The sequence below is a fragment of the Homarus americanus genome, unplaced genomic scaffold (assembly GCF_018991925.1).
Source record: "Homarus americanus isolate GMGI-L3 unplaced genomic scaffold, GMGI_Hamer_2.0 scaffold34921, whole genome shotgun sequence".
Lineage (NCBI taxonomy): Eukaryota > Metazoa > Arthropoda > Malacostraca > Decapoda > Nephropidae > Homarus > Homarus americanus.
The window spans coordinates 19,122,582-19,150,039 of NW_024741901.1; the positions used below are offsets into that span (position 1 = coordinate 19,122,582).

At 36.5% G+C, this 27,458-nt stretch overlaps 1 protein-coding gene across 3 annotated transcripts in view; it reads right to left on the minus strand.

Annotated features, from left to right (window-relative positions):
* LOC121876188 (nucleoprotein TPR-like) overlaps positions 1-26,534 on the minus strand; it is a 56,578-nt gene extending 30,044 nt beyond the window's left edge. For 2 of the 3 annotated variants that reach the window (XM_042381150.1, XM_042381149.1), the window contains exons 1-20: positions 26,346-26,534; positions 23,021-23,204; positions 22,712-22,808; positions 18,730-18,833; positions 17,977-18,136; positions 17,240-17,414; positions 16,375-16,602; positions 15,108-15,280; positions 14,375-14,494; positions 10,077-10,233; positions 9,329-9,510; positions 7,909-8,049; positions 6,754-6,962; positions 5,736-5,863; positions 5,430-5,554; positions 5,033-5,256; positions 4,668-4,831; positions 3,478-3,700; positions 2,729-2,855; positions 1,694-1,806 (exon numbers count right to left, since the gene is read on the minus strand). In XM_042381150.1, the coding sequence (XP_042237084.1) occupies positions 1,694-1,806; positions 2,729-2,855; positions 3,478-3,700; positions 4,668-4,831; positions 5,033-5,256; positions 5,430-5,554; positions 5,736-5,863; positions 6,754-6,962; positions 7,909-8,049; positions 9,329-9,510; positions 10,077-10,233; positions 14,375-14,494; positions 15,108-15,280; positions 16,375-16,602; positions 17,240-17,414; positions 17,977-18,136; positions 18,730-18,833; positions 22,712-22,808; positions 23,021-23,204; positions 26,346-26,511 (3,200 nt within the window). In that variant the 5' untranslated portion in view covers positions 26,512-26,534. Of the gene's footprint in view, positions 1-1,693; positions 1,807-2,728; positions 2,856-3,477; positions 3,701-4,667; positions 4,832-5,032; positions 5,257-5,429; positions 5,555-5,735; positions 5,864-6,753; positions 6,963-7,908; positions 8,050-9,328; positions 9,511-10,076; positions 10,234-14,374; positions 14,495-15,107; positions 15,281-16,374; positions 16,603-17,239; positions 17,415-17,976; positions 18,137-18,729; positions 18,834-20,508; positions 20,629-22,711; positions 22,809-23,020; positions 23,205-26,345 lie in introns of those variants that run through there. The other variant, XM_042381151.1, reaches the window with a different exon arrangement.
* Positions 26,535-27,458: the final 924 nt, after the last annotated feature.

A 27,458-nucleotide genomic window follows, 5' to 3' on the forward strand; every position in this document is an offset into this window, starting at 1 on the left:
AATTGTGCCAAAATATTTTGTTTTAGGATCTTTTATTAAAACAATCTTATAGATAATTTATTCAGGATCAATATATCAAATTCATCTTCAAACACAATCAGAACAGATACTGTGGATAAAAGTTTATACACTGTGTTGCTAGCAGTGAATATTTTCGCATGTGGCCGTGGCCTATTAAAATGAAGGAGTGATAAGAGAATCGAACAAAGTAGAAGAATGTTTCATATGGTACACATTATTACTGCACTATACAGTACCTGTTGATAAAACATAGAAGCACATAGTACATGTTAATAATAAAAGTACAGGTATACCCTACCCTGATTTATAAATATTCGATTTGCGATAATCTGCAATAATGTTAGTCAGGTTTTAACACCCTCTCACGATTTACATTAGGCAAATTCCATGTTAACGATAGCTATCGGGAGGCTAAACTCACTGATGCGGAATGTAATCACGGAAGAAGCGCATCTCTCCTTTTACTTGTCATATCAAAGACGGCCACTTTGTGCAGAAACTGCTTTTTCATCCTCTGTGCAGCTTCACCTACCCTAATGCCACCTGTGCTGTATTCCAATGTGATCGCACCTGCCCTCACTCGTGTAACCAGCATATTGTTATTCACCATTGCGTAATTTTGTAATCACTGTGATATTTGCTGTTATCAGTGAGAGAAAAACACTATTGTTTGGATTTAGCTAATTTTTGATAGTGTGAAGCGATTAATAAGTTTGAAAAGGGCAAGCAAGTATGCTGCCGAGTCTCCTGCCTATGGGAAAACCAAGGCTTCGAAGAAGACTGTCTCTGGAAACGAAGTTAGACATTGCTATGAGGTTAAGACTGAGCTTGTTATTACTCATGTGGTGAGAGTTGTTTAATATAATTGTATTTATTTATTTAGTGTAGGATAGCTTTTTCTGTAATATATGTCTAGCGAAAAGACCAGGAATGTATCCCATTGAAATCCATGTTAAAAGGCTCCTGATTTACATTAATTCAATTCACATTAGGGTTTCCAGGAATGCAACCCTATCATAAATCGGGAGATAGCTGTACTGTATGGTTACTTATTAATTATTCACTTTACATGAGCCCACCGAGTCTTGAGGCGAGGAGACGGTTGAAGCAGGAAATGATTGTACAACTCACAATGTACAATGCCACCGAAGGTGGAACAGAGGTTGTTTTCACTTTTAATATAATTGACTGCATCTACTGTACACTAATTACATTTCTTAGACACTTCACCATAGTGCTCCTCTGCAACCACCTGTTGAGTTACCCTTCTGTGCCACCACAGTAGCAGCCCCTGCTTATAAAAACTTATCTCATGTATTAACCAAATTATGGTCGCATTTGTCAAAGTTGGGGATACACGAGTCCAATGATGGATCCCAGTCCAATTTGCAAGGGTATTCGGTACTGTACGTGTACAGTAGTTATTTGCATAAATAAATATGGCTCTGTCACTCTGGCTTAAGTTAAGCCTCCATAGCAACAGTGTTCCATGCCAGATGCGTAGTTTTGATGCGGAAATATTCAGCAACGCCTGGAAAAATTCTGTAGCTGTGCAATTTATTCTGGGGATAAGATAATTTCATCTCAATACACTACCTGGAAACACTCTACATCAATTGTTACGGCTGACAGGGATATTACTGTACAGTATGGCACATTATATTCAACTCACCTGGAATGTTCTTGAGCCTCCTTCCTGGATTTTTCTTCATCTTCCTTGGCTTTCTCAAGGGCTTCATTTACATCACTCAGCTGCTTCCTACACACTTGCAGCTCATCTTCAGTCTGTCAAATATTACCAGTTCATCAATGAATAACAATTTAGCATGTTTGATTAATACAAAAGAGGTGCGGAGCAATTGGAGAGGGAGAAGAAGATTTCAAATTTCAAAGACCTAGTGCAGTAGCCACTCTGCCTTTTGGAACTACTGTACTGTTGATGCAGCTTTAAACCTAATCCTAGGCACCACCCTGAATTTGGACATGAGTTATACAAACAATACCTTTATCAGAATATTTTGAACCTATGTACAATTTATTGTAGTATCTTTAGTTAATAAATCATCATTTCTATAATAAGTAATATTTAATTAATTTTTAAATTAATTGGAAAACAAAATCATTCAGAAACATAATAAAAGTGAAAAGAAACAGAAAAATTCCTGAACAGAGAAAAAATAAGATAAAATTCAAACCAATTTTTAAAATTAACAATTGGAAACACCTTATGGGTACTATTGGGGAGAAAGACAGTGGAGCACCACACTTGCAAAAAAATAAGTCCAAACCAGTGTTACCCAAGACTGAAAAGTGAATCCTTGCTAGAGTACATCTGCATGTATAAAGCACAGGTTGTAGATGATACATAAGGGATTAAGGGTGTTCTCCTGTAGCCACTCATGCAGGCACACAGACAGGTCAATGGTTCTCTGTACTGGCAATAACATTTTCCATACTATCTGAGTGTAAAACTGCAAATCACCATGTATTTATGAAGAAAATTCTGGTAACTATATCATTTCAGCAATCTTAACCTTGTTTTTCAGGTTTTTACATTGAAGAGACTAGTTTCTAGATGTTGTAACACAGGTCTAATCATAGGAATCTGTGAGAGTAAGAAGATCATGTTGTATGGGAAGTTCTATATAAGGCACAATTCCAGAAACAGGTGAGGGCACAAAGGACAGGACAAGAGGAAGTAAATTACCTTGGCCAATTTTGATTTCAATAAAGTCTTGGCAGTCTCACCCTCTTCTATGGCATCCCTCAACTGACTCTCCAATTTTGTCAGCTCTGCCTCTGTTGCTTGTAGCTCTTTCTGCAACTTGGCATATCTGAGTAAAAAAAAAAAAAAAGAGGTAAAACACTATTATCGCAACACTCGAAAAAATACATACTGTACTGTAGTTTCAATGTGTAGATCCAGATAACTGTACATATTGATATTGAGAACAGTGTACAGTACAGTATATTAGATGATGCACCAAGATTTTGATACAGTAATCATAATTGGGGAAATTCAATGCTGGATGGGATTTACAGAGCTTCATCCCTATGCAGTAAATTTAAATATGGACATCATTGTCCCTTCCTCCACCACAATACATAACTCAAAAGTTTACACATGTCATTGTCATGCTGGTTTAAAGGCACTGCAGGTACCTTCTAGTAAGGCAACAAGCAATTTATAGCAAGTTGGACTAAAAAGTTTATTTTAAGTCTGCGTGATCCTAAATTAACAGTTATGTCCTACTCAACTGAACTAGCATATCTTAGTATCAAGACACTTACAGTATACGTATAGCCAGTCTTGGCTGGTAAAAGAAAAAAAAAAGAAAAAAAAAGAGAGGCAACTGAATGTTGCACCACAGAATAAAGTTTACCACATTTTCAATAATGTTACTCAGCCAAGTTTATTTTAGTTATTACTGGAATAACAAAGTTTGTACCACTTACTCTTCATTGGCAGTCTTGCAAGCTTCATTTGACTCTGCTAACTGAGCTTCATGCTTTTTGTTGAGCTCCAGCAATTCCTTCTCAAAGCGCTTAGAATGGTCAAGAGCACCCTGAAGTGAGTTCACTTTAGCTTTCTCCTCCACCAGCTGCATCTCCAAATCACGAACCTGTGGTGAAGGTCCTGCCATGCGGAATGGCATTGCACCTCTCATGGGGCTGGTACCTGCATCACATAGTTTATAAACATACATAAGACACACAACAAAATAAGAACTCACTGAATATCTAACAAACATGGCGACATTTCACATTCTTGATGTTGTGTTACTTTCACAAGAAAACAATTTACCCCTTCCCAGAAACTCCTCACACATGTTTTACTCTCCCTTTAAACATTGTGGATAGCATTAAACAATTTAGGATCACGCTTATTTCACTCAATGATTAAATACTTTATTGCTACCTGGAGGCTAACATTCAGGCGGTTAATCTTCGGGTGAAATAAGCAAGGCTGCCTAATCTTTACGTGATCCAACAGTCTTTCATTTACATACATTTTCAGTGCTTCTCAAGCCACTTTTCTATCTAACCTATCCTAAGTATTTTCTCCAGCCATAAATCATTCTCCACTGTCTCCAGGAACTTTTCACGCATGCTTTATATCATCGGCTATATTTACCTTGAAAACAACATTCCAATATGAACTTTTTCTTTCACTACTCTCACCATAATAACAGTCAAGAAAATTTTAACTCATATATACGTACAGTAGTTTCAATATCTTCTGTAGGGCAATACATGGACAGAATGCCAAACATAAATGCTCTGGAAACATCTGAATACATAATTCCTCTGAACACTTTAATGATATGTTTACTGAAACTGTCATGGACCTTTGGCTTAAATTTAAGTTCAGGATGTTAAAAAACTTATCAATGGATTAGTACTAATCATCATATTCTATATCTGGGCACTGACCTCATACACTTGTGTGAACACTACATGAGTTGTCTGGGACAAGCATCAGATCATAAAAGCAGCACAACCAGTCAACTTGAAAATGTACCAAGTTACTAAAGTTAGAATTCATCAGTGTAAATATTGAGCCAGTGGCAAGCTTTTCAACACAAACACTTAAATAACACCTACCGTAACTAAGGTCAAACACTCTCATTATATATCTTACTAACCTCTTGCTCTAGGTCCTGGTGATGGTATAACTCTTGCTCTCTCTTGGAGGTCATTCATTCGTGACTTAGTGGCTGATAATTCAGCTCTTACTTCCAGCAACTGCTTGGTGGTGGATGAATGTTCAGTGTGCATGGCACGAATACGTCCTTCTAGTTCACTCACTCTATGCAACATGATAAAAACAAATTCGCAACTTTAAAATTATCCTTTAAACAAATAAAAAATTTAACATTAACCATTCCAAGTAATTCCTGTTAATAATAATATATCTAGTTTTTATACATGCATGTAGGTCCTATAATAATAATAATATTAATAAAACATTCAATACAACACTCTTTACATAACGCCCAATTGTACGTACTTATTTTCTGCTGCTCTAAGATCAGAATTTGAAGCTAATTTGGCCTTGAGGCGGCAGACCTGCTCAGTCAGTGTAGCAACCTGGTTTTCATATCTCATCTTCCCATCAGAGTCTCTGCGTTCCAAATTGATTTTTATACTTTCTAGATTGGCAAGTACCATTGCTTGAGACATCTGTCCTTGATTAAGAGATTCTCGCTCTGCCAGAAGTCTCGCTTCTGATTCCTGAAATATATACTATACTGTTTTACAATTCATACAAGAAATTCTTTATTACAAAAGTCTCAAGAGGATATTTGAATTCATTAACTTTCTCGCCTATGCAACACAAATTTAAAGGATACAGCATATTAATCACAAATAAATATACGAATAATCCAATCATGATACCAACAGACCTTAAGCAAAGTTTTTTCTTCTCGAAGGTTTTCTACAGTAACTTCAGCCCGTGATAATTTCTTCTGCAGAGACATGTATTCACTACGAAGTGTCTCTATTGAACCCTCATGGCGGCCAACAATGCCTGGGGGAAAATCTTTGTTATTTACCACAGAGGGATGTACTCTAAACAAAGACTATGTGAAAAACAGCCAATTTCAATGCTCTTCCCTTTAGCAAATAATTTTCTTTTATTTTTCAGCCTCCTTAGTGAAACACAGTTAGCAGATACCAAACAAACTGAAAGAATTTATTCATGACCGCACCTTGTAAAGTAGTATTATTCTTCTCCAAGGATGCAATTTGCCGCTGCAAGACCTCATTATTATTCTGCAGCGTCTTGATCCTCTCGTCATTATATTCTGCCTGAGATACAAGCTTAATGTTCTGATTCCTGAGTGAGATAAAGAAAGAACAATGAAAACAAATGTTACTGGTAAATCATGATGGCATAAACGTGTCAGACGCATGACATTATTTCCCCTTCCCACAAAAGATTCCCATGTAGGTTACCTATCTGGCTTATCCCCAACACTTCACACACTTTAACATCATCCACCAGTAGCATGTCCATTACCCAAATCATTTGATGTCGAGCTTTCTGGTCAATCACACACACACACATTGCTGCTACCTGTAAGTGCAGTCCACTCCCTTCTATCTAGTAGTTTCCCTTACCCCATCCTTCCACATTACTCTTGGTCTTCCCATCTCTTGCCTACAATCCACACCTAAATCATAACATTTTTTTACCAATTTTTAAGCACCCACTCTCAACATACTCATACCAACTAAGCATATCCAAGTCAGCTCTCTGCTCTTCACTCCTTTCACCCCTACATCATCTTCTAGTTATATTCCTTATTCTGCCTCATACAGCATTTTACACCATAATATTTTCTGATGCATAACATTTCAGTCACTTCCAACTTGCTTCTTCCTCTTGCAGCTGTGTTTTATGCTTCGCACAGTGAATGTTTTTATATATTCAACAATAAATCAAAAGTTACAGGTATTAAAAAAAAATTCTCATTTGTTTTTTCCATTGTGGTTCCAAGACACCTTGAATTTTTTTCCATAGTGGCTCTGAGACTCGCCTTGTATTTTTTTCCCATAGTGGCTCTGGGACTCGCCTTGTATGTTTATCTACAGTGGTACTACGACTCATTCTGCTCTTTTCTAATGTAGCTTTGGAATTTTTTTCTCCCCCACAGAGGCTCTCGGACTCACCTTGTTTTTTCCATAGTGGCTCTGAGTCTCCCCCACAGAGGCTCTCGGACTCACCTTGTTTTTTCCATAGTGGCTCTGAGACTATCATAATCACTCTGCATCATCTTCTCATTCTTAAGCCTTTCTGCCCGGTAATCCTCATGCTCCTTCTTTATGGTATTTATCTCTTTCTTTGCCTTCTCTAATTCTCCATGAGCCTTCTTGATCTCCTGTTGAGAGACCTCCCCAGATGGCTGTGGAGTCTGGCTTGGTGGAACAGGTTTCTGAGTGATTGAGATGAAATTTTTACTAAACTGTGTTGGTGTAAGAGCTTCAAATAAATTAATATCATACAAAACCTCAAACAAACTGATGTATTAGACTGAATATCTCCTCATATCATTAAATTCAACATATATGTGATTCAATATGAGAAAATAAAAATATGAATAGAGTACAAATTTTGTTCGAGATGATACCTCAAATTATGATGTGGAAGAAAGAATTCACGTGAAAAACATGTTAATTACAATAAAAATATTTAGAGGACTTTTCCTACTGAATGCATGGTGGCCAAAAACATGGGCAGATACACAACACACACTCTCCCATCATTCAGTTATTCTTAATAAAATGAATGTGCTCTGAAATGGTACCCCCCCCCCCTTCCACAACAATGTCCCCCTCCCAAATCTGGTTTACCCCTGACTTCACAAGAGACAGCATCACCCACTAGTAGCATGTCCTTTCCTAAAAATCACAAAGCAACAAACTCTCCACTTATTTATACACACACACACACACTACTGCTTTTATTTATCTTTCACTCCCCATATGGTCCAGTACATGGTGTTTGTTTCAAGGCTTGGTGGTAAGACTGGTTACTGGTGTCAATTAAAAAGACTATGAAAAACTGTTTTAAGTGTACCAGTTTTTAGAATTTTCCATTCATGTCAATAATATTCAGAGAACAAAATTTTGATACCCTACATGCTTTACCAATTCCACATATCAAAAACAAAATTTATAGCAAATCATACGGACACAACACTATAATAAACTCGAAGTGAATTCACTGTTTTATAACTTCCCTTGCCCAAGATGACAACAAAAACTCAAATGTAGAGAAAAAATCAACCGATCACCGCCTTTGAAGTACACAGGTGTACTCATTAACATAGAACTAAACTTCCCCAATAAATCAAAGAGTATTTAAATTAGCATACTTACACCTGGAGTCTTTGGTGTCTGTTGGGACAGAAGAGTGCGGTACATGTCACGTTGATGTACAAGGTTTTCCATCATTGTTTCTTGTCGTTCTCGAGCTGCAGATAAGTCCTTTAACTGTGCCTTGGCTGATTCAAGTTCCTCCTGGTAACAATGATGAACATTAGTACAGTAATTGATGCAAAATTTCAGAATTGGGATAACCTTAGCTGTAGTTGTTACTGCTACCAACTATATCCTATAGCAGTCTGCATTTACTCTTGATCCTTTCTTTAAATGTAGAAAAAAATAGGTGACAAACACAAAGCAACACAAAGTATCAAACTAAGAAAATGATTCAAGTCTGAGATGGGGAACAGTGTGTGTGTGTGTGTGTGTGTGTGAGGGGAAGGGGTACAGTGAGTGGGGGAATGATTAGATTCTATGCATTTTACATGCATAAACAAGGCAGTAGAAAAAATGACAACAAATTTGTATGAATCAAATAAAATCCTCCCTATTTCATGAGGAATTTCCACTTGCTGCAATTAAACCAAGGTTATAATTTCTTCTAAGGTTCAAGTTCACAATCACTTAAATTTAATCTACCATCATTGATAAGATGAGAAACATAATAAGACTCTTTCAGTTATTTCACTAATAACTGAGCTCTGTATCTAATTACAAGATTTATAAAAATCTTGCCTTACACATCCATGAGGAAAACTGTGGGAGACTAAGATCACCATCCTCATCATTAAAATACAAGGTTACATTAAGATTACAATAAAACCATTTAAAAAACTATAATGCATGAGCATTTATATTTTTGTGACCATCTTGAAAACCACAGGCCCATCTCACACCTTTGTACCATGATACCATCACACACTTCTGTACCATGATACCATCACACACTTCTGTACCATGATACCATCACACACTTCTGTACCATGATACCATCACACACTTCTGTACCATGATACCATCACACACTTCTGTACCATGATACCATCACACACTTCTGTACCATGATACCATCACACACTTCTGAACCATGATACCATCACACACTTCTGTACCATGATACCATCACACACTTCTGTACCATGATACCATCACACACTTCTGTACCATACCATCACACACTTCTGATAAATAAAGTTAATAAATTATAACTCAGGGTATTACTAAATTAAGAGCTCCTCTGTGGCCTATAAGGATTTGGATCATTCATAGTACTATTTCCTCCCAATTTCCAATTGGCTTCTTTTACACTGCATAGCTGCAAGGCATTATGTTAGAGAGGATCAATCTTGAAATCCCTTTCAATAACCAAACCTGATGCTAGCTGATTCATTTACCTTCCTTTCTCTAAATGGCTTATAGCAAGTCAAATGGAAATAAGACTTGATGCCTGAAATCCAGTTGTTGAGTTAGTTACCTGAAGTTCTTTAGTTTTTGCATCTACAGCAGTGTGCTGTACAGCTTCCATCTGCTCTGACAAATCCCTTAAAGAGACACGTAAGTTATTGTTCTGCTCTTGTAACTCGGCAATGTCTCTAAAGGCAACTAAGCGTTGGGAAATAACATCTCCAGCAACAGTTGGACTCCTGGAGGTGTCTTCTGAAATTGTGGTCAAATATAAATAAAATTTTCACACATTCACATGTCTAAGATGGTGAAAACAATCACAACTTTAAAATGACCATGACAAGCTACACACCCAATACACCCAACCTACTGCAATAAACCTTTTCATTAAAATTATGAACAATACACTGAGTCTATGGGAAGTTTCTGAGTGGAAACCAAAATCAAAACTGAGTAGCATCTATTTCCAAGCATTTGGCCAGAGATCTAACAAGTAAAACAAAAGTATATAATTGATAAAAGAAATACCAAAATTTATCAAATGGTGCACTAAATAATATTAAAGGCCCTTGCTGATGCACTTACACTATACTGTACTGTAAACCACATTAAAATACACTGACACTATAGATATTGAGATAAATATATGAGGATTAAAAATATTTATTCCCCACTTAGTGAAAGAAATTGTGGTTTACAACACAAGTAAATTTTTTTGGTGGTGTTTAACATCTTTAATAATGAGGTCATTTGGGAACTATTTTCAGCTACATAAAAGAACCAAAACTCAAACAGGAATAAATAAATCTCAGACATACTTGGAATAGGAGGTGGAGGAAGCCCTGCTCTTGCTGCCTCAACTTGGGACACCAGAATGGTCACCTGTTTGCTAAGATCCCTCATCTGACCATCCAGTCGCTTATTTTCCCGTTCAAGGTAGTTTGTTCGTCTGCGAGCTTCATCTGCTTCCAATCTCTGTAGAGAATAAAGGTTATTGTAATATACAACTTATCTTGAAATCGCCTTGTGTATCAAAGGCTCAGCCATCATAAAGTTCTTCTCAAAAATACCAAGTCTTTGTATGTACAGCATGTTTCAGATGGAAAATACAGTAATTGTCTTTCTATGCACCACTAGTTACTTCAATAGTTTGTTTGTCTTCCCCCCCCCCCCCATGCAAAATACATACTGTACTCCATGTGTGTTAAGACCTTTATCAGAGTATTTTAAGTTGAAATTACTTTCCAAATGATTGAAAATTTATTCATGTTCTCCATATAGAGTAAACCTTCCACCAACATTGCTTAACTTACTCTTGATGTTGCACTACCTCTTCTACAAAGCCAGTACAGTGAACTCTCGCCCAACGCAATTCTGACTATAAGCATTTAAATATATGAGACCAAATAATTTGCCCACACAGAAAATTTGAATATAAGTGGGTTAACAGCATGCTGCCTCCACGTTCCTCCTCCACTCTGCCTCAGCCTGCTCCAGTTGGAGATGCCTGCCAGTCTAGCTTACACACTAGTACCGTCAACACTGAACCAAAGTGGTTTTGGAACTTTTTGGTGTTTTTGCATTGCTTTGTGTGTCTGCCCTTGCAGTATGGCCCCCAAATGAAGAGGTGATGCTAGTGGTGATAGCATAACCAAGAAAGTAGAAAAGCAATGACATTAGCCTAGAAAATAAAGATTTTAGATCGGCTATGTGACGGAGCACGTGTAGTAATGTTTGCCCGTGAAAACTCCAACCATCATCATCTGCAGATCTGGAGCTTGATGCCGATGATCTTGATGAGCCATCGACTTAGGAAATAAAAATCATTCCAGTTTCATCGTCATCGAAGTCTTCATCATTCACAGTCATCAGAAGGCTTCACAACATCTAATAATAATAATTATTCACAACATCTACAATATCAATGTCATCAGTTAAGCTACAATCATCTTACCATGGATCAGTGAGTACAGTAAAATGATTTTATAATACTTTTATTTTTTTATAGTACAGTAAAGCCTCCGATAACGACGGTTCAACTAACAAAGATTCATATCGAAGACCCTGGTTAATTTAGGACCCGATTCAATTTACACCATTATTTTCTTCGTATTTACAAAAAAAAATATATATTACATTTTCGTATAAATAATAATTAAATCCCGATATTATTAAAAAAAGCACGCCTTGCGCACGGAGGCTGCAAGGCTTGTTAGTAGTGACACCAGCATCACTAGTATAAACAATTGCAGCTGGCGGGCCCTTTGTGTTCACGCATCTGAACAGGAAAAGGAGAAAAACTTTCTCAGGTTTCTTACAGCATTTTTGCATCCCTATTCAACATGGGCAGGAGAGCAAGTGCTGCTTCAAAAACTAAAAGAAAGTGTACAAGCTTAGCCGAGAAACTAAATGTGTTAAAACGATATGAAAAAGGTGAGAGGTCTGTGGATATTATATGGAGCAAGCAATGAACATATTTTCTGAAGTGGATCCATTAACAGAACAAAGCATTAAAATTTAAATAAATGCAAATGACCTCTACATAAAGATGTATTATGAGAAAAGGAAGCAGCTGTGCAAGGTTCTTTCAACAGCTTTATTATTCGAAGGCCTAAACCATCAACATCAGCATCATAAGCAGCTTCAACAACAACTTCAGGTTCAGTAACAGTTTCAGCAACAGCTTTATGGAAAGCTACAGCTTCAGCCAGAGTTGAACCTGATGACTTAGTCATCTGAGTAAATACTCGCACAACATTATTGGCTGCCCTTATGTTTTAGACTTTACCACTAATGGCGAGTAGAATTTTTGTTTTACATTCTTAAGTATTATTTAAAACATATATGAACAGTAAATAAGTGTTGCTTTCATATTCATATGCAAAGAAATGATATGTTTTCACATGTACGCACTTACTGTACATACGTTGGCGTTCCCAATAGTCTTGCTTTATTTCTTTACAATTAGTGGTTAGCTACGTACAGGTATTAAATTTTTTTACATTAAATTCACTACAGCTATAACCAGGGTCTTATTTTCTTCAGTTTCTTATGTAGAACCATCGTCAGTCACGAAAACAATGCCGTCTTGTCTCCTCGTGTGTTTTAATATTCTACATATTATTAATGAATTGCACTGTTCATTTCACATATACAAACATTAATTCAATCAAATACATATTCAGTAATAAACAATAATGAATCTTTTGTACATATTCTTAAGATAAATGACACTGTTTCCTTGAGTTCGCACGTATACATTGGCGTTCCACTATCAGTTTCTCACTTTTGTCTTTAATATCAGTGGCTACTTTTACTGCACATAAATGACATTAATTAAAACATACACATTTCTTACAATAATTTGACTACAACAACCAGGGTCTTATTTTCTTCAGTTTCAGGTGGATAACTGACCTTATGTGTGTTTTAATATTCTACGGATCATTAATGAATTGTATTGATCATTTTGCACATAAAAAGATTAATTCAATCAAATACATATTCAGTAATAAACAATAATGAATCTTTAGTGCATATTCTTAATAAGATAAATGACGCGGTATCCTTAAATGCGCACGTATATGTTGGCGTTCCCAATCCATCTCATTTTTTTTGCCATTAGTGGTTAGCTACTTCTATTGTTCCATTTATTAATATCAAATAACATTACTTAAAACATATACAGTGGTCACTCTGTTAACGAACGGTTCGATTAACAAAATTTCGGTTGACGAATTACCTCCCATAAGGATCTTCAATTCGGTTAACAAACAAAACTTCGATTAACGAAATCCTTACGACAAACACGTTTTGTTGTGAGCATCAGCTGATGGGCTAGTCTGCCAATTCAGTAATCTGTTCTATATTTACATTCGTTTCCAGTGGAGTAAATATCAAGAAAGTCGTGCTCTTTAATACTGTACAGGGGGTATTTTTGCATTTTTTATATTAAAATTATTAGTCATTTTAAAATTTAGTTGTTAACATATTGATAATATATGCAGTACAGGGAACTAGTTTTTTGTGCTCCCATCAGCTGCTTGACTCACCCACCAGGCGTCAGTTTGGCTTTGTTTACAGTGGAGTGAACATCGATTTTCTTGGTGTCTTTGAATATTTTTGCATTTTTACATTACAATTATTGGTCATTCTGAAATTTAGTTAACATATTGATAAAATATAATGCAGTGCAGTGTTGATTTAAATAAAATAATCTTGAATCACACCTAGTGAACTTAAAATTTTATTGGTGAAATTACTGAAAGGTGATTTCTCTTCCATCCCTACTTCCTTCTCTTCTCCCTTCTCTTTCACCCCCACTTCTAATTCCCATCATCATCATCAACCAGGAACCTTCTACATACACACCTCAAAGTAAGTATACTTTACTGCAATTTTTTTTTTACTTTGTATGTACTTTTCTGTGAACTGGAACCAATTACCCAATATCCCATTGAAACAATGGAATCGGTTAACGAACGACTCTGTGTTCGTTAACCGAGGGACCACTGTATATTAATTTTTTTACAGCTACAACTAGGGTCTTATTTTCTTCATTTTCCCGTGTAGAACTATCATCCCGGACTCCCGGCTGTAAACATTAACGAAAACAATGGCATCCCGTCTCCTAGTGTGACCATATTATTATTCATTTATACTGTACTGTATAAGGTGCATTCAGAAACATTATTTAAAGAATATAGTTTGCAATGTTCATTAATTGTATTGTTTTTTGGGGGAAAAGAGGGTAAAATGCCACACAAAAGATATGAAAAGGTCACACTGGGGAACATAACTCATTATTATTGCTTTATTTTAATGGTAATTAATGATTCACGATACGATGATTCACTGCAATATTGGAACACACATTACCGTCGTTATTCGGGGCTTTACTGTATGTTAGTTCTATTATTATCATATTTTTGCATTATGTAAATGTTTAAAAATTATGCATTTCACGTGATAAGAGTCCATATGCGGCCACGATCTTGCCAACCCATTTTCCCATGAGAAGTATAGTTTGCCCAAAATCCAATTTTCGAGGAACCTAACCCCTGCGCTGGGCGAGGGTTTACTAGCTCACACACAAAACAAAGTCAAATTAGCTTACCCGTTTTTCTAATTCCACGAGAGCCTCATCCAGCTGGGCATGGAGGGAAGTAATTGTTTCTAGTGACCTCTGATGATCGTCACGTTGCTTTTTTAATACTGGAACTCGTTCCTCTATTTCCTATGGAAAAACAAAGTACAGTATGTTGAACTTGTGCTAAATGTCATAATATTCTCAAAATATTGTACCTTTGTACTCCCCAACACTATTCTCCTTTATTTAAATGTACTCTTGTTCACACTGTCAGGTCCACCTCGCTCACGTACACATTCTGACTCTATTTGTGACATCTCTTGGGTTTCCTATTCTGTCATCCTTTAGTATTTGCTGACCATTTGACATCCCTTACTTTTCTCTATTTACATCCTTTAATATGCTCTAACCAATCAAGACATCCTTTAATATTCTCTAACCATTTTATAATTTTTTTAGAACATTCTGATCATTATGACACCCTTTAGTATTCTCCTATCATCTACAATGTTTAATTTTCTTTAACCATTACTAAGACCACTTAATTCCAAAACATTTATTTAAAAAATATGAGGGACCAAAGTCTGGTGCCGTAGAGTAAACAGCAGCCAATGAAAATCTTCAATAATTTCAATTTATCCCCTAAGCATGATTATGTCCAGCCAGTACATGTATGTGATCAAATTATCAAAGTTTAAACTTTTTAGTATATATTCTGGTACACCTGCTGATCTATGGTGCTATTAATATTTTAAATTACCTGAAGGATTTGATCAACGTAACGCTTAAGGCGTTTGTTTTCTTCCTCAGTTGCCATGAATTTCTCCGAGACACTAAGGTATTCCGAGTAGAGCTGTGTGAGGCTTAAACCTCGACTAACTAGCTGGCTTGCTGCATTTGCTGCTGGTGACAGCTCCTCATAACCTCCATGACCTGTGTAAAAGAAGATTGGGAATAATCTTGTTTATTTCAAGGTCTATCTATAGTTCCCATATGTCACATAACATCTAACCTAATTAATTACTTCCAAACACAAGATCACTAATTATCTTAGTTAAGAAAAAATATAGCAATGCTTATTCGCATACAGTAAGATTTCATATTTCGCGAGCACTACCTAATGTAACCAAGTCTTATATTTGGCGTAAAATATCGTGAGTTTCGCGAGATCCAGCCAGCTGAACGCTGTAATATTTTATGTTGCAGCATAAGTCAGTTTTTTTGGTAACTGGCCAGCAGCACACTCCCTCCCCCCGTGTGACGTCAGGGCATACAGGCAGCAGCCACGCATTTCTCTTGAATCAGTTTCAGGACTGCCCGGGTGAAATGTGTCGCCTTTATACTGTACCAGTATATGTGAAGAATACAGTAAATAAATATAATTATAATAAGCAAAATAAATATAATTACAAAAAGTAAAATACATAAATACTGGGTTGTATGACATCACAGCCCTCATACCAGTTACTCCCGCGCCATCCTACCAGTTGCCCGGGCTGTTATTGTTTGCTTTCTTTGGTGGTGCTACCACATGTCGAGTCACGAAAATGGCCTCTACCTCTACTGGGGGTCCTACTGGTGATGGTGAGGGTGGGACAGTCCTACCTAAGCGGCCAAATAAGGAAAAGGAGAAGCGGGCCTATTGTAAGGGAGTTAAGTTTGCCAAGTACTCGATACAGGATAAGCAGCGTGTGATTAAGTTACTTGAGGAAGGCCTGAAAACTAGTGAGATAAGAAAGATTACTGGTTTTCCGGAAAGCACAATCAGGTCAATAAAGGCAGAATTTGTATCATTTGGAGGGTATACATGGGAAAATCAGAGGTTGATGTAGAGTGGCCAGTCTATATTGTTATTTTTCCCATTAGTTTATGTATTTGCATTTGGCAAATTTGAATTTGGTGCAATTTATCCAGTCTATATTACTCACGAAATACAAGATCTTACTGTATATATATATATTGTGTATATATACACACACACACACACACAGTATTGACAACCAATTATCTGATTTATCTGATGGTACCTTTCTTAGCATTTGCTTCAAGCAACATGTTAACCTTCTCCAATTCTTCCTTCAGGTCTTTAACCAGTAAATTTGACTGACGTAAAGCTTGCTCATGTTCTTCATCAGCCTTGTTTTTTGTACTCTCCAAGGCTCCATACTGATCACTGGCTTCTTGCAACAGTTTACGAAGCTCCTCAACACCATTCTCCAGTTCAGCAGCTCGTTCTTTCTCATTCTGTGTTGATGCTAAAATAAAAACTTAATGAGAGACACTAGGGATTGCAAAAATAAATAAATAAAACAAATAAAAAGGGAAAGGTTATTATATAAAAAAATTGCATAACAAGCACTGCAGAACTAAAATACTAATTATTGTTATCCTTTAATCATAAGTCTTTTGTCAGTAATCAAGATGTGGACTCGGACTTAAACATTATATGCATGGCAAATAGTTCACAGCATGTAACTGTATCATCTAAAAACATCATTAAAAAACATTGTTACATATAGTTGGTTCTTACACCAATACTGTATTCAAGAAAATGGTATCACTTACTGAAGGTAAAAAATGACAAGTTAACAATAATGTGCAGCTTGAGGTGACATTGCCTCTTGGGCTATGTATTGGCTATGAACTCCCTAAATAGCCAGTTTTATAGGTAACCAACCACACAGCAACCCTTACTAGCCTACACACCGTGGGTAGGCTTCATGGGAGATGCTAAGAGGAAAATTCATGAACAGAGTACTGGATCTGTCACCTTAAACATCACTAATAGCTAATGGTTTGCTGTTTGGGTTTTATAGTCAACTTCATTAGTTACATGTACTGTACAATAAAACAGTACAAAAGTACATGACAGCCAACCTTACAACCCCTTACCTTGATATATATCTGTGAGCTTCTTTTGTGCAGATAGTTCTTGGCGGAAAGCTTCCTCCAGTTTTACCTCTGATTCTCGGGAAGCATTCAGAGTGTCAAGCAACTCCTGAATCTTTTTAGATTTCTCCTCTAGTTGTTTTTCTAGCTGGGCTTTCTCTTCTTTCAGTACACGCACCTGTAAAACAAAACACCAAATAAGCAAGTCTTTTCTGGATATACCTTACTATGACATAACTTCACACCAATGGATGTCTGATTGTCCATTCATTAAAACCCAAGAAACAATGGGGAAGCTTATGTACTGTAGTCTCATTTTATGGCTGGGGAGGGATAAAGACTTGTTCTGTAAGACTGCCATCACTTCATTATAAAAGTACCTGTATAGCCACCAAACTAATGGGCCAGGTAATAATGTACAATAATGACATTCTTAGTCAACTGTGTCAGTGTAAGTCAGATGAACCATTGGTTTAAACCAGATGCATTGTACGATAGTCACTTTACTTTTTAAGCCACGTATAAATATCTATTATTGGAGCAATTTGAACCAACCTTATCTAAGGTGAGTCAATTAATTTGGCTTAAGGTCAATTCACAATGACCTTGATACTGTTACTAAACATTAACCTGTAACACATCAATGCTTTTCCAAAGTTCTCTAAGGAGCATCCTATAGTCTAATATCATTTTTCCTCTTTCTCTGTTTCTTTAAACCATAAAACAGTATCTTAATTTACCTCTTCTGTTTTATGATTGACATCAGTTTGAAGACCAAGAATAATGCTGGAATGTTCACGGCGCTGGTTGAGACTTTCCTCTGCTCTCAGCTCCAGCTGGTGTTGTAAGACCCCCATCTGGCGTGATAGTAAACCATGCTCTTGTTCCAATCTCTTTTCTCTGTAAAAATCACAGAAAATAATAGTCTTTGTACAGATTCTCACCACCTTTAACAAGAAACCCATTCAGGTCACTGAAAAAGAAAGGGCGAAATATCTTTAATATAGAATAATAAATATTAATCGCTCTATCCAACTTTTGGTCAATATTGTTATAAAGAAATAAGAATGAAGGCAAAGTAGCTAGCTGAACAAGTCACCTTTACCTTGAATAACAAAATGCCCAGCATGTCAAAGCTTTAATCACTTATGTACAAGGTCCTCTCTCTGCTGAATATTATTGTCTGGCATTTGCCAAATAAAATATTAAAAGTGGCATCATCGTAGTGAAGCAGTTAGGGGAAATAATCTACTAACCACTTGTGTACAGGGTTGTCTATGTGCAGAATGAAATCATCATGAGTTAGCCAAATAAAATGTTAAAAGTGTCATCAACGTCGTGAAGGGATTAAGACAAAGCAATATACATACTACAGTATAAAAAATAATGAATGCATCCAGCAAATATGAAATTTTATCTCAAGTTTTCCCTGTTGCCTAAGTTCATTTCTAAACTAAATGCAAGATGACATGTGCATAAACCTAGAAACTGACCTGTACTTCATTTGCATCTCCTGACTGTGTGCTTCCTCTGCCTGGATCACAGCTTCACACTTAGCTCGGCTCACCTCACTCAGCTGTTCACTTAGTTTGTGTACCTGTTAATTATGAATATACATTAATGTTTATAAAATCTGTAAACTGTGTCGCTACTATTTGATGTATGACATCACAAAAATGCTTTGCTCATCTTTAAAAATCTATTCCTGTTAGTCAACTAAAGGCATCAGGATAATCCATGAACCCTTTAGAGGGCAGGGGTTTCTCTCAGATGAATATAATCACCTGGAGTTAGCCAAAATAAAATCCCTAAGCAGGAGTGTGCTGGCAATTTCTTAAAACCAGTTCCAATCAAGGTCGAAATTCAGATGGTGGTGTAAATCGGCGTGCACCAACGGAGAGCCACTAAATACAGTGATATCCCAGTTAGCCGGAACAATTGGTACAGAGCACTTCCGGGAATGAGAGATTTCCGGGTAACGAGACGACTCTCTCAAAGCCGGAAAAAAATCCCTCAACCCCGGAATTTTCCGGGTAACGGAAAATTTTCTTGGAAGCTCCAGAAATTACCCATTGCATCACCTCTCGAACCCAGAAACATATCCCCCATCCCCAGAATTTTCCGGGTAACGGAAAGTTTTTCTCAGAATTTCTAGAAAATGCACCTGATTTTCATCTCTCAAACCCGGAAAAAACTCCCCCATCCCCGGAATTTCAGGGTATTGGGAAAATTTTCTCTAAATTTTCTGGAAAATGTGCCCCTCAGAAAATCGTTCCCAAAGCCGGATTTTCGGAGAAAATTTTGATTCCACTACAGTGGTCCCTCGGTTAACGAGATTTCGGTTAACGATTTACCTTCCATAAGATTCTTAAGTTTGGTTAACGAGCACTCCCTCGATTAACGAGTTTGTTACGAGCTGACCTCAACATGTTTTCGCTTGCATTTGGCGGTCCACCAGCTGTAGTATTAGTCCGCCAATACAGTAATCGGTTTTAGGGCTTAAATTCCTTACTATTTTAGTAAATATCAAGAAGTTTATACTATTCAATAATTTTAAAAGTTTAATATTAACTTTTTTAGTCATTTTAACAATTATTGAACATAATTGAAGGTAAAGAAACTAGTTTCTGGCGTGCCATCCAGCCTGTTAACACACCAGACAGGCGTTAGTCTCTCTCTGTTTTCAGTGGAGGTAACATCTTGCTTGAGACTCTCTTCAACTAAATGCTTTTTTCTGTGTTTCCAAGCAAATTATTGGTCATTTTGAAATATATTTTACATATTGACAATATATAATGCAGTGCAGTGTTGATTTAAAGAAAATAATCTTGAAATGCACCAAGAGAACTAAAATTTTATGGGTGAAATGGTGCCATGGGGTGACTTCTCTTCCACCCCAATGCCTTCTCTTCTTCCTTCTCCTCCTCCCCCATTCTAATTCCCATCATCATCATCATCAGGAGCCTTCTACATACACACCTCAAAGTAAGTGTACTTTTCTACCTTTTTTGTTGAATTTAGGCAATTTTCGGTGAGCTGGAACCAATTACCCAAAAACCCATTGAAACAATGGTTTCGGTTAGCGAGTTTTTCGGTTAACGAGCAACCTGCTGGAACGGATTGTGCTCGTTAACCGAGGGACCACTGTATCGGAGAGTTCCGGGTTTGAGGGATTACGGCTAATGGAGATATTACTGTAACACATTTTAACCTTTCTGAAGAGCAGTTTGTAAAATTTTTGACAAATTATTTCACATATCCTTTATACTCACAAATGGCTTCTGTTGTGCTAAAAGTAGATGGTTTTCTAGAAACAGGCCCTGTCTCTTTACTCTGAAAACAATTAATGAGGGTAGTTTTTTCTTAAAGCATAACATTCACGTTATTACTGTGCTTTAGATGCTAGACATGGTAAACTGCATGAATACTGACCATCTCAACAGATCAGTACAAGTTCACTCACGTCAACGACAGGATCGCTTCAACTTTGAGTTCAACACTAGTGACACAGAGTGCAATCTGGACAACTAATGTCCAAGGCAGGTTTGCCAAACCAAATACTGTTAGTCACTAAGTTTAAATAATTAAAAATACAGTAAAGTTCATTAATAGAATTTGGCTGATAGAAAGTTCTTGAGATACCTGTATAGCATCAGGAAAGTAAATAGGCTACAGTGGTGTCTTGATCATTCGCGGGCTAGGTACAGTACCAAAAGACATCATAATTTATCAAATCGCAAATCATAGTTTAAAAGATTTAAATGGAAATAATCAGTTTAGTTTCAGGGCCAAGAAATACCCATAAACTGTTCCAAAACTACTGTAATAAACACTAAGCATCGAACATAAGACAACATAATATACAATAATGCATAAGATACTGTATACACAATAAGTAGTTTTATATTACATTAACAGCACCTTTCCTTTTCATATGTTCATGTGGGTTACGCCAATACACCAACACGAAGACAAGCAGGTGCTGTGCTGGTCTTGACTGCACTATGTCAACAAAGAACCAGGAATTTCATACCACACAATAACTCACCTGCGCTGAAGTTCAGGATTTTCTTTTGCAAAAATTGATTACTGTATTCTATGATAATGTTTTATTAACCAGGTACCAAATGAACCTAAATATGGGAATTATGGTGAAATTGCATAATGCTGTATCACTGAGACTGGAGGCGTACACTCGGCTTAAGAATGGAGGGGAAGGGATTGGATGCTCAGTCCATGACCCAACTGCCCTGCCTCCCACAAACAATTCACTTCCTATTTTAAATTTTTCCTTATTTTATAGTTTTATATTACAGTATACTGTATTTTCTTTATTTTTAAGTCTCATTGGAGCATTGAAGTGATATTCATACTACATTTTCTTTATTTCCAAGATTAATTTGAGCAATAAAATTATACAGTGTTTCCAAAATTTTTTTAGTTTCTTAAACACTGGGGCAGTCGGCGCTCGGCCACAAATTTTGATTACCTAACCATGAAATGTCATGACTCCATTGTAAAGAATATTACTAATGTCAAAATAAGGTGGAAAAATATTGTCATATCAAGCAACAATATCAATTAATTGTTAACCGTGCAGTCTATCAGCTATCTGAGAAGTTGCCATTTGCCATATATAAAGTCGAGTAACCTCATGAATAAGACGACAGTATTTTAAATACACATTCATTGTTATTATAATTTTTCAAGTTTTCATCCTGGCACAAATTAGGCTAGCTACAGTTTTTTTTAATTTGCCAGATGCAGAGTAAACTTCAGTCATTTTCAATACTCTTGTGATTATTATTTCTTATGTTTAGGTGAAACATGCTAATGACATCTTATGTCATAGATATATTTGGTTAACCAGTAGCAATCAGGTGAGTGGGGAAGATGTTGGCAGTGACTGAAGTATGCTTCATAAGCAAATTGTTCTGGGATGTATTGAAGAAGCTTCTTTTAGAAGCTACTTGTGGGAAATAAAAAAGCCACATTTCTGTGGTTTTATTTAAAATATAAGGTTCTTGTGGAACAAAAATAAACTGTGTTAGCTTTATGTGTCCAAGTTATTCTGTGATACAACAATATAAATTGCTCTAATTTGTGTAACATAGTATACAGTATAGTAGTAGTTAATAATAAAGAAAATAATTTTTTGGGCACCATTTCAAGATAGATTTCTACTGACTGCTAAATATTTGTTCAACAATCAACAAACGGGTCAAACTGGCCTCAACACACCCCTGTACCGAATTGCTACTTTGCCCTCTGAAGGGTTAATAAAAGTCACATCATTAGTTGCGAGCAGAAATAATAATTAAAAGGAACAGTTCATAATGATGTGAATACAGTGCAGTATTAAGTTTTTAAATTACAGTACTGTATACAGTACAGTATTCACTTTCAAATGTGGCATTCACATATAAATTAAAAAAACAAGTTAAGCATTGAAAAACACACAGAGATAAGTCCTACCTCTTCCTGAAGCTCTTGTATCTTCCTGGTCCTGGACTCAAGGTTGCCCGCCATGGCCGCTGAATGTGAGGAGACATCTTCTCTCTCATTTTGAGAACTATAAAAAATGCCATAAGTATTTAAAGATAATGATAATAACACTCCAAATCATATAACATTGCATACAGTAATATAAAATGCAAATATTAAATTCAATAACTACCAACTGATACATTTTATCCACCCCCAAAAAATAAAAAAGGGGGAATCATCCTTGATCAAAGATAATACAAGACTGCATTATACTACAATCTGTATCTTTCACTCAACTGTTCCAACTCCCGCTTCAGGGAAGTAACTTTGGCTTTGGCTTGCTGTAGTTCCTCCTCCAATATAAACAATTTGTTTTCTAAATTTTCTTTTTGCTTCTTATTCTCAACTTTAAGGTGGGTTTCTTCTTCAAGATGGCCACGGACACTCACCAGCTGCTTTTCAAGCTGAAATTTCTCCTGATCTATGGGAAAAAAGAAAAGAAAAAAGACCCATGACAACGTTTGAAAAGTAATATTTCTGAAGTAATCTACAGCATAATAAAAAACTATAGATACTAATATCAATATCTTCATTTGGGGCAACCCCAATTTTGTCAGCTAGGCATCTGTAAAGTTCTGGATGTTTAGTTTGGTTGGTTCACTTTGCTTTTAAAATAACTTGCTACATAGTATAGTACAACATAAAGTCACTGTATCTCTTATGTTACTGGAACAAAACACTTCCTCTAAGAATAGATCTAATTAGCAACTTCATTTAAAAATTAATGATTGTGTTGTTTATAGATTTTTCAACTGAAATTCAATTCTTCCTATTTTCATGGTAATAAAACACATTTCAACTGTAATAGGGTAGATAAGTAGTAGTATCTTCCTATTTTCATGGTAATAAAACACATTTCAACTGTAATAGGGTAGATAAGTAGTAGTATGTGGGAAGATAAACTACACAGGGTATTACTGTACCAACAGATCAAAATAATGCTTGACGAGAGACTCGGACACAAATCTTCATAACTAGCTTTGTCTTACCTCAGAGAAGATATGTTGCTATACTCATTCTGTTCTAACAGAAGGCCCTTTGGTGAAACTTGACACATGATGTTTACTCAGCCATCTGGCCAGGTAAACGTGTCATCATATTTATGGTAAGCAAGCTGCTGTCTAAGATTTGGTAGACCAACCATGGGACTCTATACAGTAATATGTTTATATTGGGTCAGAGAACAACAAATAAACAAAAAATCAATACTGTACTTCACATTGTAGCATTTCCATTGGAGATTTATAGTTTTCAAGTTAAAAGCTCGCAGGGATATATTTGCTTACTTCTTACACATGAATAAAATCTGCCAATTAGCGGAAGTTATGTCACGTGATGCAGTGCTCCTACACATGCTCAGGAATGTGAATTTCATAATTTGACTTGGTTAGTCACAGTATGGCTTCTCTGAACAAGAGTATAATTTCTCAAATTGTTAAATCATTCAGTGTGTTTTTGTAAATACCACTGCTGCTTTTGGCATTTTCAAGGCCAATGATGTTGTCCAAAGTGTTGTGCAGATCTCCCACCAATCACATTTCAGGATGCAACCTTTGCCAAATTCTAAAATAGATATGCTGGGCCTCACCATTTCCTCAAATATGTCCTGGAAGTCACACATCCACAACATAGCTAAAGCTGCCTCCTGAAAGCTGGGAATGCTGTATAGATGCCGTAGCTACTTCACTCCTAAGCAGTTTTGATACATTTCCAATTTCTTTCGAGTAGCATTGGATTCTAAGTGAACTGTATGCTCTTTAACTACCGTACTTATTGTTCTTCCTCAGGAAGGAGGACTGAGGGAGAAGATAGCCATATTGTTTTTCAAAGTCATCTTTATCTCGTTGTGTTCGATATTGTATTGCAAGTTATGTATCTGTGCTTGTGGAGGATGCAGACTATCTCTTGAGTCCATCTGTCAACATCGGCTAGTTGGCAGTACGTGCAAGAGATAAAAATGCAGCAGAAAACTGACACTGAAGAAGAAATGTGTGTTTCAGTGCAATAACTGATCGTACTCTGTCAACAAAAAACATAATATTACACCATCCCACTTCAAGAAAGTTGCTTTCACAAGTACCAAATATTAAAGTACAGGTAATTTCTTTCTGCTTAAAATGCCAAGGGGTCCAGGGGTATTAGGAATTTAGGTAAGGTTAGTTTGGTTAGGTCAGGTTCTATGCATTGTTGTTTCCATTTTCATGTTTAGTATCAAACAAATAATATCTCCATAAAATTTTGTGCAATTCAATGAATAATTTCTACTGCTAGCTATCTCCTCCACCTTTACCCAGAATGCACTAGAAAACTGGTAAAGATTCGTTTTAGGTACACCAAGGTAAATACCCTGTATTAACAAAATTAGGTTTTCCTAGCCTATTTGGTGCTGTTTCAAACGAATCTGACCTTTCTTTCCATCACAAATGAGTTATGGAGAGATGACCCCCCCCCCAATTACCAACAATCATGGCTGTTCAAAGTGGGCAGGGCTTTGAAGTGGAGGGAAATTGTGGAGTAAAATACAAAAAAAAGAACACCAAACAAACCTTTGAAAACCTTACCTAACCTATAAAAATCATTAAACTGTAAAAAGCACACTTAGTGTTTTTGATGTTTAGTGTGATGGTGTTGTTTTCAGTGTTCAGATGAGGAGGAACCCATAAACTTGAAAGCAATTCTTAACCTTTTTACAAGGTGGGAAAGGTTCAGTTATGTTTCAAAGTTTTGTTTAGTGTTCCTTTTAGTATTTTCCCCAAATTTTCCCTCTACTTCAAAGCCCTGGCCACGTAGAACAACCAGTATTTTTGGTAATTGGGGGGGAGGGGGTAGGGTAGGGTGGATATCGGTTAACATACTTTAAAAATATAAATTCGACAGAAACGTAATAGATTAAAGTACTGTATTCTTCTTTTGGGTAACAGTGAAGCAGACCGTTAACACCAGAAGGAGTTGTTTGGCTCGGATGTTAGGTAGGTTTCTTTGGTTGTTTATGTTCTATTAGGTTCTGTGCATTGTCCCATCCTTTTTATTACTGGTAAAATGATCGATTCGGCCACACACCTAAAACCATCGGAAAACATAATTTCAATCAAACCTAAACTAAACTTAAAATCCTAAAATTCACTGCAAGACCGAACGAGTTTTGGTGATAGCCATCTGCTCCAGGATTATTTTTTTTTACTTTCCCACCTACATAAAAAAAATTATAAATAGAAATATGAAGTTCCATGGTGTACCTAAAACAAATCTTAACCGGAAAACCGATTTTTTTTTTTTTTTACGAAATGGGGTTTTAGTGACAAACCGGGTCGGTGACGAAATGGGGTGTATCAGTACTTAGACCATGCCGGGTCTGGCTGGGCCAGGGCTGCTGACCAATACATTATCTATTTTGAACAATGTTCTACGTGCAGAACCTTAATACTAAATTATTCAATGTCATTACCATTTTAGACCTTTACCACAAGCTCTGGGCTTCAATACGTAATACTACTAATAATAACAAAATCCGAATTCAGTAAAGCAACAAAAATTTGAATCGGTCAGTGTGACAGACGCTTACCTGCATTAAGTCTCTCCTTCTCACTTTCAACCTTCAAGTTTGTGAGCTCTTTAAGTTTTGCCGTCCACACATCCTGTAGCTTTTTGGCTAAATTCTCGGATATTTGACCTTTTTCCTCGATAGAAACGAGAGCGAAGAAATCCTCGCCTTCAGACGCTGCCGCCATGTTTGTTGTTGTGGAGGATCACCTGTCCGAGTCCTTACTGTGTGACTATATACTTATAATCAATGAAAATATTCTACAAATAGTAATGTTTTTTTTAAATTTATGATTGAAAATTATCTATAATTATCCTTCAAATATAATATGTGATACTAGAGTAAAAGGTCCATAACTTCAAATAAGGTTTACCCTTCTTCACCAGCCATCTGAAGCCGGGGAGACATAACTCATATCGGCGGGAAATAATTGTTGTTTTAATATTGAAAATTCACTTAATAAAATCAAAGTACAAATAGAAAGACCAAGAGATAAAAATTTCAAGAATTACAGAACACATCGTGAGGCAGCTTGGGTTAACTTAAATGGCGGGACAAAACCGAACAACGTGTCAAAGAAAGCAAGCGATTTATTACCTATAAGAAAATGACATGTGTATTGTGCACTGCGAGATGATAACTATTCGTTTTGTAGTTTAACAATTCGTTCGTTTGGACTCAGTATAATTAATATATTTTTTAATATACTTCACTTCAGTTTAAAAAAGCCGTACCCAAAGACCCCCAGACCGATGTGTTGTTTTTCTCTTGGTCACTGATCGGCTTGTTGGCCTCTTGGGCGGTTGGTGACGCCCAAGAAAGTTTCCTTGGTCACATCTCTGTTCTGGGGCATGTACAGGTTCCAGAATGTATCTGCACATTGTTCCAAGAATTTACAACTCTCACTCCAAAAAAGTTTTGCCTTGCCAATTTTCTGAACTTGCGGCTTCTTCAACCTTAAGCTGTGAACCCTATTGGGGGACATTCTCCAGCGCCAGGTATGAACACTTGACTGACTGAGTCATGCAGTGTATAAATTTTAGCTTCAGTAATTGTCATTACAATTTAAGTTCTGTCTGCTAACAATTTTCATATTGGCTATTTATGTGTACAGTTTCTTTCAGTGTGATCAGG